The sequence below is a fragment of the Vicia villosa genome, linkage group LG7 (genome assembly GCF_029867415.1).
Source record: "Vicia villosa cultivar HV-30 ecotype Madison, WI linkage group LG7, Vvil1.0, whole genome shotgun sequence".
Taxonomy (NCBI): Eukaryota; Viridiplantae; Streptophyta; class Magnoliopsida; order Fabales; family Fabaceae; genus Vicia; species Vicia villosa.
In genome coordinates, this window is record NC_081186.1 from 105442489 (window position 1) to 105457923 (window position 15435).

The window sequence follows — 15435 nt, forward strand, 5'->3', positions numbered from 1 at the left end:
TTCTCAATATTGAAAACATTTTATTTATGAATATAAACTCAACAGAACATTGTAAAAAGATCCTTGAACTATTTTGTAATTTTTAAGATAAATCCCTAAACAAATTCAAACATAAAATTATGTGATTAATCTTTATAATGATAAATATCTCTCTCCGTCTTATAGTGATCACTCCGTCATACAATGAGTGATTTAGTTAACCATTTCATACAATGAAATTAAGAAAAATGTATAATTGAAAGAGAGAATGATGTTTTTATTAAAGTATTCTTTATCAAATATTTGAAATGATAAAAGTAGTATTAGATGATAGAATTAGAAAAAACAATTAATATTATATTTAAAATTGAACATGTTCATTTATTTTAGGACAATTTTATTTGGGTATAACTTTATCCATCCTATGAAGTTACATATCTTAAAGGGAGACTGAAGTTGCATGTTCCTAATACATTCAGAAGGAACATATCCAATACGGTTATTTTGTTGTTTGTCTTTTCATTTTGGTTTATTGAATCTCCTTTATGATTGTACATCTTTGAATCAAGTTTGAATTGATTCATTTTTAACATGCATAATCCAAAGTATTTTAAAAATATGCAAATTTGAGATTTTGTGTGGTTGATTCAAATTAAGCACATATCTTGACTTGAATTAAATTGGACAAAGGCAAACCAAGTTTTTCAAACAACTTGTTTTTAATCAGAATTTACACTTGATTCGAATCAGGCCGATCTGAGTCACCTCTGCTTGATTTGATTCAAATTAGACTTTACAACAGATACGAATTAGACAGTTTTTTCACATTTTCTTTTGGCTCTGTTTGAATTGTTTGAATAAGAATTTACACTTTTTCAAATCACGAGCTATCTGATTCGAATAAGACTTTACACTTGATTCAAATCATATAAGAAATTGGTTAAAATCATTTTTCTTTCTTATTCCATTTCTCTTGCTCATTTGACTCAAATCATGAAGTGTTCTTGATTAGAATCTAACTAACTTTTTCTATTCATTTTTATGCTTAATCTCAAGCACATATAAAATCTTTTTGTCATCATATTTCAAATACAACCCTACACAACTTTACAACATTTTGTATTGTGATTTTGTGAAATCAACTTCCTCTCATTTTTGAAAATTAAAAAAACCCTTGCAATGAAAATTCTTTCATCTTCAACCTCTAGTTTGATTTTAGACCTTAATAATGAGAGATTTGTAATTGATTGAGGGAGACACCGTCTTGAAACTAATCGTTCTTGAATATTTGGTTGAGATTTTCAAGAAGCTTATAAGATTAAGAGCTTTGGCTAACTCAATTTTTTTTTTTTTTTGGGAATTGAGGTATTATACTAAAAAAAGACATTTTTATCTCAGATAAAATAAAAGACATTTTTATCTCAGATAAAATATGTACTTAATCTTTTGAATAAAAAAAATAAGCTTTGATGCAAACCTACATGTATTCTATTTGAGCAAAATAGAAAAAAATGTCTTTTTAGTATAATACCTGATGAGTTTTGTAGACAAAAATGAAAAATTAATAAGGTACGATATCACTTGTCACACACACTAGGTCATGTTTGGTTTATGTGGTTAGTGTAATGAGTCAATTCATATATGGTTCATAAACAATACATTTGCCGACTATATATTGAATTCTACAATATCTCAAATGCACTATGGGGGATGACTTGTTTAAAAGAGGTGGAAGGATATGTACGAAGACATGCGTTGATGATTACACATGTTTAGTAAGTGATCGAAGATATACTTCTAGCTATTGTATCTTCTTGTGTGGAAACCTTAAAGTTTCAATGAATAAGATGAAGGTGTAGTGGTTGTAATAAGTACTATCAGATTTAAAGATACAATCTAAAGATCCTATTAAGTTGTTTTATGATAATAAATCTTCTATTAGTATTGTACATTATCTTATTCAGCACGACATAACTAAATATATTAAGATTGACCGACATTTCATTTTAAAGAAATTGAATGGTGGATTGAAAACTACAACCTACATTCCTTCTGGATATCAACTAACATATATATTAACAAATACTCATCAATTGAATGGATCAACCAACATATATGAAATGATTGATATTCATTCATCAACTTGAATCTGTGACAGAAGTGATTATTGTAACAGCTAATCAAAGGCACACCACATAACTTCACATAACTTAGGTACCAAACTTAGGGAACAAACCAAAAAACAATATTTACACAGCAGTTGCCTAAACAAAATTTTCTTTGAAACCAATAAATTACACGTTGACCTTTTGATCAACTATAATGATGAGTTCAAATAAAGATCATATTGATAAATAAAAAATGGGTCCCTTCTGGCATATTTACACATTTCCATTTTCATCAACAGATGAATCAGAAGCAGAATCATCTAGTGTTGAATTTGATGTAGTCTCCAATTGACTACCACTCTCACTATCTGAAATTCCAACTGTTCTTTCTTCATGAGGGTGTTTTAGGAACCAGTACATTATACTAGCTGTTAGAGTAAGAATCATCTTTTGATTCACCTGAAATTGTATAACAAACATTGTCAAAAACCAAAAAAAACAGTTGAGTCTTTTTACTATAACATGTTTTTTAAAAACAATCCTTGTTGGAAACGACGCGAGTTAATGAATATTGGTTCTTCCAAATTACCTCAGTGATGTCTTCGGGAAGCAGGAATATAGAGCAGCCTAGCTTTCTTGCAATACTGATGATGTAGCTGGCATTCATCTTTTTCTCTTCATCTGAATGGAGCAAGAGATTTTTGTTTATACAATTGTTATAGAGTGTTACAGACACAGACACAAACACGTCTTTCTTTAGAGGTGTCGTTGTTACAGGAAGACATACCAGTTACTCCTTTTGTTACAAGTCCCCAGTTTACAGCTCTTGGCTGCACTGAACTAAGAAGCTCAAGGAAAAATATTCCATCGGATAAACGTTTGTCCTGAAATTTGAAACCATGGTAGACAGTACTAGTCAAATAATGAAAAATGCAACACAAATACAATTTCAATTCTTAAAGCTTCTTTGAATATATTGAAAGGATTTGCAATACCTTAAAACTGTGCATACTGCTTTGACTTCCTGTGCTGCTAACTTTGCTGTTAGCCCATTCCAAAATATCAGCATCGGTTATTTCCTTCCCGCGAGAGTGAAATCGCAAGTTCTTTAGAAGTTGTAGGATGTTGTATCGCATCAATTGCCACAGATAAGCTAAAGTTTGAAGTATATGACCAATGATTTAGTTGGATTATGCTCAATAGATTATTTAGTACGAACAAGAAGTAACGAAAGTATATACTTACCGAGTATTAACTTTTTATTTCCCTGCACAATGTCATTTCCAGCAACATTTACCAATGAGAATTTAAGCTGTTTCCCTATTTTCACAACTTGGTTGCAATTCTCAACTTTCTTAAATGGCATCTTAATTGGAGGCTTGTTAGCAATCTTCCAATTCACAATCCCTGACGACACCTTCTCAAGTGTCTCTAAAAGAATCCACCTGTAATTATGATGTACTGTCAGTGTAAAACTTTTTACAATGTCAACCAATCACAAACCTTCCTCTGTATGAATTTTACGATAGATATGATTAATGATCCATACAAAAGGTTTTAACAAACAATTGAAGGATAGTATGTGCTAGGGAAATAGGAAATATGCGAGTGAGAGATATTCAACCCGTTTCTAAGATCCTCAAAGACATTGTTGATATATGTTGAATTTCCGAGACTGTTAATCCAAAGGCGAAAAGCTCTCTCTTCTCTAGAATCTTCGGTGTCATCAGGCAAGGCTTGAAGGAGTGAAATCTGTTTTGTCTGGTCTGTAAGTCCATTCCTACAAAAGAAAAATCGAGTTTTTTTTTATAGCCAGCATACATTTCTGAGAAACCAAAACGAAAAAAATTGATATATAATACTATAATATTTCTCAAGAGGGAGATTATTTTCACCTGTGCTGGAAAATATGTGCAACAAAGGCAAGATTAAGATTTGGGGAACCTTCCACGATGTCTTTTGCGGTTAGGTATCGCTTGCAGCCCATTTTATCAGAATGTTCGAGAACCAACTTTGCTCTTTCAAATGAATTTTTTACCGCCATTGTGGAGGGATTAGTGTATTCTGGTGCAAGAATATTTAGAAGGTGCGCATAAGCCTCAGCGTCCTGTTAGTGTCAGAACCATACAAAGTTCAATCAGAAACAATTTACAAGAAACACATTTCGAAGCTTCTCTTATTGATTAATGCCTCGCAATTGGCAATACTCGCTCGACTCATAGAATATCATGCATTTACTATGATTTGAACTTGGTTTTTCCCGAGCTATACAACACTTTCATCTTGTTAGTCATTAACAAAATTAGTTAGTTACCTTGACATCAGAGGAGAAGTTAGAGACAATCTTCTTGTACTCGGATTTCTTCAAATGGAAATTCATCCACCTTAACAAGATCTTTTCGGGTGGTAGATTCATCAACTCTTCCATATCCTGTTAAATCAAAATATATATATGAAGCGACGCGTGCTAAAATTGAAAATTGGATAAGAATAATGATAGAAAGTATTTACCTTACTATCATCAAGCAACTCAAGAAGCTGAGGAGTTTTCTTTAGATTGAGATCTGCCAATAGTTGTATCTAAAATACAAAACTCAAGATTTATATATTGGATTTAACAAATATTTTGCAAATATAAAGAAAAGATTATATCTATAAAATTCTGTATAATCAATGACAGTTTACCTTAATAATCTGTGATATCACTCCGAGTACTAGATGACGCTGAAACGATAACAAAACAATCTAGTTACTAAAGCGCTGAAATGAAAAACCGAAAAGAAAAAGAATCTAATGTAGCATAGCATACCCTTCCTTCAATGAAGTCTTGTGTGCCAATGTTGACTACGGTACATCCAATGGCTTTAGCAGAATTGAGACAAAGTGTGTGATTTTCATTCCTTTCCCATGGATTGAGTAATCTTTTCGTATTGATTGCACGTTCGTCAATAGTCCCCGGAACTGCCACATTGATAAGCTTGCTACAACAACATGTAATAGTTCTTTTCAAATAAAATTTCCATGAATAATAGAAATGTTAAACTAGATGGATGAAAATGTGTAGTACCAAAGAAGAACACCGTCTTTTGCAACTTCGAAGAGCTCATTGGACGAAGGATCAATAGGAAGGTACTTCTTGAGAAACTCATCTTGTGAAAGATAGTGATTTATATGTGTAACATAAGATGATTTCTCCGATTCACTTATTGTGTGAAGCAATGTCGTAGTAGCTGCCTTTAAGAATGCTGAGGAATTCTTCGGACTACTTCCTGTTCTAGAATTCGCAAATGTTTGAAGTTTCAAGTAAACCTGTTATCATCGTAGCACCAGTGCATCAAAATTTGACATCTAAGCAATTCTTTCACATGAAGCATACTAACTTTTGGTATTCTTTTTCTTCATATTATGCATCTATTAGAATTGACTTATTTGAACTTATTTAGTGGCATAAGCACTTGTGACTTAGACTGTTTGAGAGTGCTTATGAAAACAGATTCTAGTTTTAAATTGCAGTTCGAAACCACAATTTCTACCGCTTGTGACTTAACATTCATTAATTTTCAAGTGTGTCTTTCAAACACCGTCCAATCAAATTTCACGCTGCAACAGTGGCAATGCGCGTCGCAGCAAATGACTGCAATCGCAACACTTACAATCGCATCCGCGACCGCAATTTAAAATGATAATTCTGATTTTATTTGATCATTTGTTATCGCAATAACTAATCTGTAAACACTAATATGATAAGTGTTTATGCTATAAACACTAAACTAAGCTTATTTCCATAAGTTTTTCGGGATACCTTATGAAAACAAAAAGAAAAATGTGATCCTAATTTACACAAAGCAAAAAAGATCCACCACACACAAAAAATTGATAATTGAAGAGATGAAAAAACTCACCTTTAGAAACAATTCAAAATCAACCTCTTCATCATTGTTCTGATACAAATCCTTAACATATGAACCTCTTTCTTCCTCACTCAGATTTTCTCCCACAACTTTCAATCTTGACATCTTAGAAGCTAAATCTGCAATCACAAGCTTCCCACTTTCCCTCCTCATACTCATAAACTACACCAACAAACAAACAATCATCATGACCCAGATTCCAAATTTGAATAACAAGATCAAAAATCCAATCTTTTCATATAAATCATAAAAGAAGCAATGAAGAGAAAGATGAAGTTACATGGGTTTTTAAGCTTCTAAGTTCAACTTGAGTGAACTGATTCTGAAGAGATGGATCTGAAACAAGAATTCCCCAATGACCAGACATGTTTTATGTTTATGTTTATGTTTCAAAATGTAGAATGAGAAAGAAGAAGAAGATTATTTATGTAAGTAATTTAATGCATCTAAGAGTTTCTCTTTTGAAAAAGCTGTGGAAGTGTGGTGGGAAGTGAAGGAGAGAGAGAGAGAGATGGAAAAACATTATGGGACAGTTCGGAGCTGTCAGAGTTCAAAGTTTGTTGAATGAGAGTGAGAGAAATTCAAATTATTATTACTATTATTATAATAATATCCAAAGTTTGAATTTCCTAGATTAGTAACATTTGACATGGGACCCACTTTTATACGTTAAAGAAAATTTTCAAATTTTTAACTTCCAAGTTTGTTGTTATGCTTATGCATGATTTTGATTTTGACAATGTTGTCCTCATCTTGATGAGTTAAAGAGTTATTTTTAAGTGAAGTTACCAAACCTTGCAAGTATTGTTTTTCTTTTTAATAATATTTAATTTACATTTAGTTGGCAGGTCTTTGATGAATTTTTGTTACACTTATACTATTCCGGTCGGATTTATAAGTAAAAATGATAAGTTTTTTTTCTTATTAAAAAATATAGTTAAATGTATTTACTTTTCTTGTTCTTATATATAACATAATTGCATGTAAGAGATATAACAATATTAAGTAATTAATGTAAGGATAATTTTGAAACAAAAACATTAAACGCGTCTTGATTTATGGACATTTGCTTATATATAAGGCCAAAAATTTTAAGAAACTTTTACTTATAAATAAGCGGTAAGCTTGGAGGGAGTATTTTTTATTAAGAAAACAATTTTTTTATTATTTGGGCTTATCAATAGTTATTTGGGCTTAGATTTGTTTTGGTACATTCTCAATCCAAATGTTGTTATACTAATCTAAGATATTGGAGGATTTAACTTATTACTCCAATTGTAACTGGCACCCCCATAGTTTCTTAATATCAAAAATGTTCTTTTTTTTTTTTGGTAGAAAAGAGGGCCTAAGCCCGAAAGAAAAAACAACTAATCAAAAATAACAGACGGAACTATAATTCCACAAGAATCTGCTTCAAGAAGATCAATGAGAAACGAGGGCGGGTCGATGAAGTGTTGAGGAGCTTGATTCCTACATCCATGACTGGCCAGACAATCAACACAAACATTTGCGTTTCGAGATACATGAGAGATGATTACCACCTCAAATTCACCCATGAGCTCCTGAATCTGACGCAGCAATCCTACACAGTCAACCATTCCCACTTTGCCATCTTCAATTGCCTTGACTACTATCAAGCTATCAAGATTGATTTCCAGGGACCTCACACCTAACTTCCTTGCTAACTTCAAACCCTCCACCACTCCCCAAAATTCAGCTACATTGGCATTACACTGCCCTATGAATTTGGAATATCCACCTCTCCAAAGACCCTTATAATCTCGCAAAAGACCGCCACATCCAGCTGTATTATCCGCTTTGCTAGCACCATCCGAATTAAGTTTGATCATGTTAGAATTGGGGGGCTTCCACCCAACATACTTCTGACCCAACATATCCTCTGTAATAACTTTGAACAGCTTCACCGCTTGTTTATACTCCTCGCCTCGCTTCATAATCTGCACAATTGGATCTAGAGGTCGTGTATAGTCCTTGTTGTGCTCTTCTAGATTTCGCCATGTCCAAAGAGCATGGCAAGCGATGCTCCAAGTGCTCAACCACCCTTTATTAGCATCACCGGTGTAGTTTAGATTCAAGTGAACCCATTCATCGATCTCCACTGTGAAAAACTCTACAATAATGTCACTTGGAACCAAACTATTCCAAACGCTCATACATTTCGCGCAATCCCGCAAAGCATGCAGGGTAGACTCACAAGTACAGCCACATAATTTGCAGCTTGCGCTGCCCAGCCCTCTTTTGCTTTTGCTGTGGTTTGTTAAGAGTCTATTATGCTTGAGTAACCACAAGAAAGTTTTACACCGCTCCGGTACTTCAGCTTTCCAAACACGCGTCCAGTCACTGTCCGGTGTCACCCGATTATAACCCTCCACCTCTGTGAACATCTCCTTTATAGAAAATTCATCATTTCCAGTACCTGCAAAACAGAAAATATCGGTTAAAGGCTCCTTGCTCGGGGGCAAGCAAGCTTGAATCTTGTTCATCTATTGGGTAGGCAGCCATCTATCCAGAATTTCAGTATTCCAGTCGCCAAAATTGTTTACCAAGTCACAAACTCTTGCTCCTTGCAGCGGCAATGGAATATCAATATTCGTCTCACTCAACGTATTCTCAAAACCAAGCCAGTTGTCATCCCATGCATGAATCCTCGTTCCATCCCCCACAATCCATCTCCCTGTCTTCAAAAGATCAGGCATAATACTAACAACATCTTTCCATAAAGACGAGTCCGCAGGTTTCGTATTGAGACAATCATTACTATTGTGAATTTTATATTTGCCTCTTAACACTTGGCACCAAAGATCACTATCATTATGATACATCTTCCATCCTAACTTCATCAGACAAACATGATTCAGAGTATGTAAATCACGCAAACCGGTACCCCCAAGTGATTTTGGCATCGTCACCGTGTCCCATGCAACAGCATGCAGCTTACGGTTCTCATCCGTGTCCCCCCACACAAACTTTCTCTGAAGTTTATGAATATCATCAATGCAAGTCTTTGGTAATTTCGCTGTCATCATAGGATATAGTGGGATTGCTTCTATCACACTTTTTGCCAACGTAATTCTGCCAGCAAGAGATAAACTGTTACGCTTCCAAGTATTAAGCTTTGCCGCAACCTACTCAACAATATACTGACAGTCAGTTCGACGGATCTTTTTTCCACTTAGAGGAACACCTAAGTATTTCCCAAAGCTCTTAACCTTTCTGAACTTGGACATGTGTTGGAGCTTATTTTGCATGCTCTTGCTGACATTATTAGAAAACAAGATACTTGTTTTTCCAGACTAATTTCCTGCCCCGTCATATGGCAGAACCTAGCAATGGACTCCATGACCCATCATTTGAGCTTCAGTTGCCTCCCCAAAAAGCAAGAGATCATCAGCAAACATTAGATGAGTAATCATAATCCCTTGTTTTCCCAACTTAACGCCCTTCCATCTATTCTTCATTCGTTCCTCTTCAATTATATGCGATAATTTATCCATGCATAACACGAATAAATACGGAGATATGGGATCTCCTTGGCGAATACCTCTCCGAGGACGAAAGAAATCATTTCTGACTCCATTCCAATTGACATTGGTTTCAACGCTGGCCACTGAATGCATGATAACATTTAACATATTTTCAGGAATTTGAATCTCTTTCAACGTTTGCCAAATACACTCCCAATTTAACTTATCGTATGCCTTTGACAGATCAACCTTAATGGCGAAGGCTCCTTTCTTACCTTTCATCTTCTCCATCGTGTGCATAAACTCTCTCGCAACAATGATATTCTCATGAATTTGTCGACCAGGCACAAATCCCGTTTGATAAGGAGAAATAAGCATATTCATATGACCTTTAAGTCTACCAACCACCACTTTACTTAACACCTTATAAATCGTGTTACAAAGAGATATAGGTCTGAAGTGAGCCACTACACTTGGATTTTCGATCTTGGGAATAAGACATATGTCATTCTTATTAATGTTAGCAATATCTCCTGGCTTCTCCCACAATTTGCGAATGAACTCACAAACACTACTACCAACAACATTCCAAGCTTTTTGATAAAAACCTGCTGGGAAACCATATGGCCCAGGGGCTTTCCAAGGTTTCATGCTGAAAAGAGCTTTGTGAATCTCTTCATTACTCACCTGCATATTCATCTTAGCAATGTTCTCCTCCGTAAGCTTAGCATACGAAACTTGGGTTTGACTCCAGCTGCTCCAATTGTTATTCACCGAAAACAATTCCTTATAATAGTTATTTACCATGATTCTAATTTCAGAAATATCCTCCACCCATTCACCATTATCATTCTTGATCATAAGAATCTTATTCCTTCTTCTCCTATTCACAGTCTTTAGATGATAGTATTTTGTGTTTCTGTCGCCATCCACGAGCCACTTAGTTCTAGACCTCTGAAACCACATCAACTCCTCTTGCCTCAAAATAAGTTTAAGATCCTCCTGCAGCTTATTTTCCAATCTCACCAATCCAGCAATGTTGCGTCTGTCATATATACCCTTCTGAATGCCCTGAAGTCTGAGAGCTATTCCTCGTTTCACATATTGCACATGATTGAGAGAGCATCTTTTCCAATCTTGAGCGTCGTTTTCAATATTCTTTAGGTTTTGAGCAAAATCAGCTTTGTCATTCCAATAGCCCTTTAGCCTGTCCATATAACTATTTTCCAGCATCCAGGCGCTTTCAAAACGAAAAGGCTTTGGAACTCTCTCCTGGTTCCTATAATTCAGAGTGACCATGATAGGATGATGATCCGAAAAAGCAACTCTTGTCAACACTTTAACTTGAGCATCAGTATAAAGCAGCCTCCACCTTTCATTAGTTATAGCTCTATCAAGCCTTTCAAAGATTCTTTGACCACCTTGGTATATCGGCCCTCTCCAAGTAAACCTCGGCCCCATTGCACCAAGATCAGATAAATTACATGCCTCCATATTCTCTCTGAAGATGTTGCACTTGCGCGTGGATACACTACTCCCACCTTTCTTCTCATTAGCATAAGCCAAATCATTGAAGTCCCCAGCCACCAACCAGGGCCTATCAATATTTATGGCTATGTTTTTCATGCTATCCCAAAGATTACTTCTAAGGATCTCATTGGGACTTGCATAAATAGCTGTAAACATCCATTCATCACCTTTTTTTGTAGTCACCTGCATGTGAATAAATTGCGCGCGCTACTTATCATACTAATCTTCAAATTATCCTCAATGCATGCTACAAGGATACCACCCGCAAACCCTTGGTTATCCACCTGGTGAAAATGACAAAAACCCAGCTTCCTTAAAGGACTTTGGAGATTTGCCGGATCACTTCTGGTTTCCATGAAGACAAAAACCTCAGGCTTGTAAATATCGTTGTAATATTTGCTATATTTGAAAAAATCTTTCCCCGCAGCTCCTCTACAATTCCAGACAATAATATTTGGTTGTCCAATCATTAAAAACATTTGTATATAAAACGTAATCCCGCATGCCCTAGCTGAAATCATTCAACGTGTGTTGGTGTCTCCATCACACTTTCTTCCTCTTCATTATCTTGATGCTTCATCTGTCCTTCATTGTTCATATGTGACTGCGTGTCGTGAGATGAGATTACAGCCATATTATCCCCATGTTGGTCCTCTATCCCATGCTGTCGGAGATAAATATCAGGTGGTCTTGGTTCTTTAGGGAAGCTGAACGGAAAGAACTTGTTTTTATTTAGTTGTTCATTCTTTTGGGCATTCTCATCCTCAATTTCATTAACTTGTATTTTATGAAATTTTGTCTCCAAATCGTGACTGTATGATACCTTTGTTTCTTTAATATGCACTTGTGCCATATCAAACATAGCAATACTTTTATTTTTTTCAAAAGCACGTTCCATACCATACCCCTTTGTCATGGCCTTAGTGTTTTTCCCATCAAAAATGTTCTTTGTCAAAAAAAGAATAAGATTTTCGAACTAAATTTTTTCATAGAATGTTGGGAATTTTCGGTAAGCATGAAATATCTCTGTTTTTTGCCTTCAATTTAATGCTAAATTCTTACCCTCCAAAAAAAGTTAATGCTTAAATTCATATATTTTAAATACAGAGAAATTAAATAATTTAATTTCAAAGCTAAATTTTAAGATAACATTTAAATTTATTTCGAAAATTGAAGATTGGAAATATATAACTAAAAATTTAAAATGCGAGTCTCTAGTTTCATATATAAAATGCGAGTCTCTAGTTTCATATAGTTCGATTTATTAACAATATAAATATTATATTCAAGTTGAAATCCATCACATTTTATTTATTTATGTAAACTTTTTATTATTAATTTATTAAACAAAAATTAATCGAAAATGATAAATATTTTGATATTTCTAGAATTTGATCGATACACACCTATAATTTATTTATTAAAATTTTTCATAATAATTTATTTTCAAAAATAAAAATAAAATTTATCATAAAATATAAAAAGTAAAAAATAATGAAATGATGAAATTAATGACAGAAATGTTATTCTTACGCCAAATCTTACACATAGTATGTACGGACGACACTGTTAATGTACGGACGACACTGTGTATGTACGGACGAATATTATTCATGTATGGACGAATACTATTCATGTACGGACGTTTATTTTTAATACCTGGTCGTGCATTAACCAACTTCATTCCTGTATTAACCAAGTTTTTACATTGTATTAACTAAGTTTGATGATTGCTAAAAAATATTTTTAATACCTGGATGTTGCATAAACCAACTTTATTACTGCATTAACCAAGTTTTTACATTCATTAACCAAGTTTGGTGACTACGGATGATGGATGTAAGTATTGGTGTAACAATTGGGTGTATGAATAACATTGCTATTTAATAATAAGGGAATTGAAATTGCAGATTTATCAAACACAATCTTGAGACTTGATAAGATGCTACATGGCCATTCTTGTGATCCATAACCCCTGCGTCATGTTGTGTGAACCATACTAGTCCTACCATCACGCCGCCAACCTCTGCACAAAGAGTATTATTAATTGGATAAAAAGACTAGTAACTAAGTGCTTTAATGTTGATGGACACAAAATTCAAGCACTTTGACTATAAGGGCTTCAACATGAAATATGAATGGACACAAAATGTCTATTGACTATAAGTGCTTTCATTTTACTAATAAACACAAAATATCTATTGAATAAGTGCTTTTAACATAACATGTCTCCAAATTGATTCTATAATCTAAACATGGCTTTCTCTCTGCTTCCCTTTCTCCTCTACTCACTGTTTCTGCAATCCATCAGTGTTGCAGCTCAAACCAAAAGTACTATAGCCATTGGTGATTCTTTTACTGCAGATAGTAGCACCTCTCCATGGTTGCTTTCACCTTCTGGTGACTTTGCCTTTGGTTTTCTTCCACTCAAAGACACTAATCTATTTTTGCTTTCCATTTGGTATGCAAAAATTTCTGAGAAAACTGTTGTATGGTATGCCAATGGAGATAGTCCTGCACCAAAAGGGTCAAAAGTTGAACTCACTGCCAAAGATGGGTTGGTGCTAACTTCTCCAAATGGTGTCAGGTTATGGAACACCGAGGGACTCAATAGTGCAGTTTCTCGCGGTGTGTTCAATGACACCGGCAACTTTGTGCTTGAGGATGGTCATTTCAACAGTCTTTGGGAAACTTTCAAGTTTCCTAGTGACACCTTGTTGCCTTCTCAGGTTGTTGAAAAAGGAAGAAAGCTTTCTTCAAGGCTTAAGGAGACAGATTTCAGTAAAGGAAGGTTCGAGCTTCTTTTGCAAAGTGATGGTAATCTTGTTATGCATTCTATTAATTTACCATCTGGTTATGTTAATGAAAACTACTATGAAAGTAAAACTGATGGATCCGGTACATCAAGTGCTGGAACTCAACTGGTTTTTGACAGATCAGGGAACTTGTATGTCTTGGGAGAGAACAATGACAAATACAATGTGTCAGGAGAAGAGAGTAAAGTCTCTACCATAGATTTTTATGTTAGAGCAACTCTTAATTTTGATGGAGTTTTCACATTTTTCAAGCATCCAAAGAGTTCAACTAAGAGTGAAGGTTGGACCACAGTATGGTCCAAACCTGATAATATATGTCTTTATACTGTCAGTTCTGGTAGTGGAGTTTGTGGATATAATAGTTTCTGCACTTTGGGACAGGATAAGAGACCAATATGCCAGTGTCCAAAAAGTTACTCACTGGTTGATCCTGGTGATCCGTATGGTAGCTGTAAGCCAGATTTCATACAAGGATGTGTAGGAAGAAACGATCTCTATGACTTTGATATTTTGATTGACACTGATTGGCCTTTATCAGATTATGTGCTTCAAAGGCCTTTTACTGAAGAACAATGTAGGAATTCTTGTTTGGAAGATTGCTTTTGTTCTGTGGCTATTTTCAGGTTAGGTGATAGTTGTTGGAAGAAGAAGTTGCCACTGTCAAATGGGAGAGTTGATGCAACTCTTAATGGTGCTAAGGCCTTCTTGAAAGTGAAAAAAGCTAATGTTTCCCTTGGTTGAGGGTGACATTGGAGATGAGGATTAGTTGGAGAAATTGGTAATGGTTGTTATTTGGTGTGTTGATTTGATATCTAAATAAGCAAAATAAATGCTAATGCTAATCCTTGGTAAGCAAGATTAGCAGCTAGTGCTAAATGCTAGTCTTTCTGGTGTTGTGAAAACTTAAAAGTGAATTTTACCTTTTTTTTTGTATTTGTCTTTGGATCAAGCTGTGGTTTTATGTTACTATTTGAGGTCAAGATTTGTAATTAATTTGCATGAGTAAATTTGATTACATTGTTGTTTTGTTTTGGATAAAGTTAATTTAATATCTAACTTAGCAAAATAACTGACATAACATGGTATTATATAAAAAACTTATTTTGTTTAATAGACATTAAACGAAATTTCTTACTTTATACATCAGTCATAATAAATATTTATCATGTATTTCGATTAGTGATATACATTCCTATTTTAACTAATTAATTTTGATGTCAAAGATAGCATATTCCTGTTGTACAAATTATAACAGATTGAAATTTCCAATATAGGCCAAAATAGAAAACGGTGTTGACAAAGACATCATACTTTGTAGAAAACTACATTGATGACTTTTTTTTGTTAAACCACGGCAAATAACTAAAATCTATTTTAAAAATTAGTACCTTTTTTTGGAAAAGTCTCCCACTTGTACTTGTTTACATACACACCATCTAAAAACCAAACACCAAAGAAAAAGGTGACATGTTTAACATGAAAAAACCATAAATTTTTTTATGGATCAATTGTGAATACAACTAGAATTTTTGAAATTCTGTTTCTCAAAAGACAGATGTTTTGATAACATGTTTAAGAGGTTATACTAGAATCAACACAACTATAC

At 34.3% G+C, this 15435-nt stretch overlaps 2 protein-coding genes across 2 annotated transcripts; one reads left to right on the top strand and one right to left on the bottom strand.

The window, feature by feature from the left end:
• Positions 1 to 2103: 2103 nt before the first annotated feature.
• On the bottom strand, positions 2104 to 6563 carry LOC131618172 (fimbrin-2-like). The gene is made up of 14 exons (XM_058889433.1): positions 6279 to 6563; positions 5990 to 6160; positions 5155 to 5396; positions 4897 to 5068; positions 4773 to 4811; positions 4599 to 4667; positions 4402 to 4518; positions 3983 to 4194; positions 3712 to 3867; positions 3333 to 3532; positions 3083 to 3240; positions 2875 to 2971; positions 2677 to 2768; positions 2104 to 2546 (listed from the first exon to the last, which is right to left on the bottom strand). Exons 1-14 carry the CDS (start codon positions 6363 to 6365, stop codon positions 2361 to 2363), a joined length of 1998 nt encoding a protein of 665 aa, XP_058745416.1. The 5' UTR covers positions 6366 to 6563; the 3' UTR covers positions 2104 to 2360.
• A 6618-nt stretch (positions 6564 to 13181) lies between these two features.
• Positions 13182 to 14868, top strand: LOC131618173 (G-type lectin S-receptor-like serine/threonine-protein kinase RLK1). The gene has a single exon (XM_058889435.1). It carries the CDS (start codon positions 13269 to 13271, stop codon positions 14568 to 14570), a length of 1302 nt encoding a protein of 433 aa, XP_058745418.1. The 5' UTR covers positions 13182 to 13268; the 3' UTR covers positions 14571 to 14868.
• The last annotated feature ends 567 nt before the right edge of the window (positions 14869 to 15435 follow it).

What these genes read in the sequence shown, in the direction of transcription:
- LOC131618172 (XM_058889433.1), bottom strand. Translation starts at nt 6,365, where the DNA reads ATGTCTGGTCATTGGGGAATTCTTGTTTCAGATCCATCTCTTCAGAAT. An exon ending in TGTAACAAAAGGAGTAACTG is followed by an intron (nt 2,769 to 2,874) that starts GTATGTCTTCCT and finishes TGCTCCATTCAG; the next exon opens with ATGAAGAGAAAAAGATGAAT. An exon ending in TTCCCGAAGACATCACTGAG is followed by an intron (nt 2,547 to 2,676) that starts GTAATTTGGAAG and finishes ATACAATTTCAG; the next exon opens with GTGAATCAAAAGATGATTCT.
- LOC131618173 (XM_058889435.1), top strand. Translation starts at nt 13,269, where the DNA reads ATGGCTTTCTCTCTGCTTCCCTTTCTCCTCTACTCACTGTTTCTGCAA.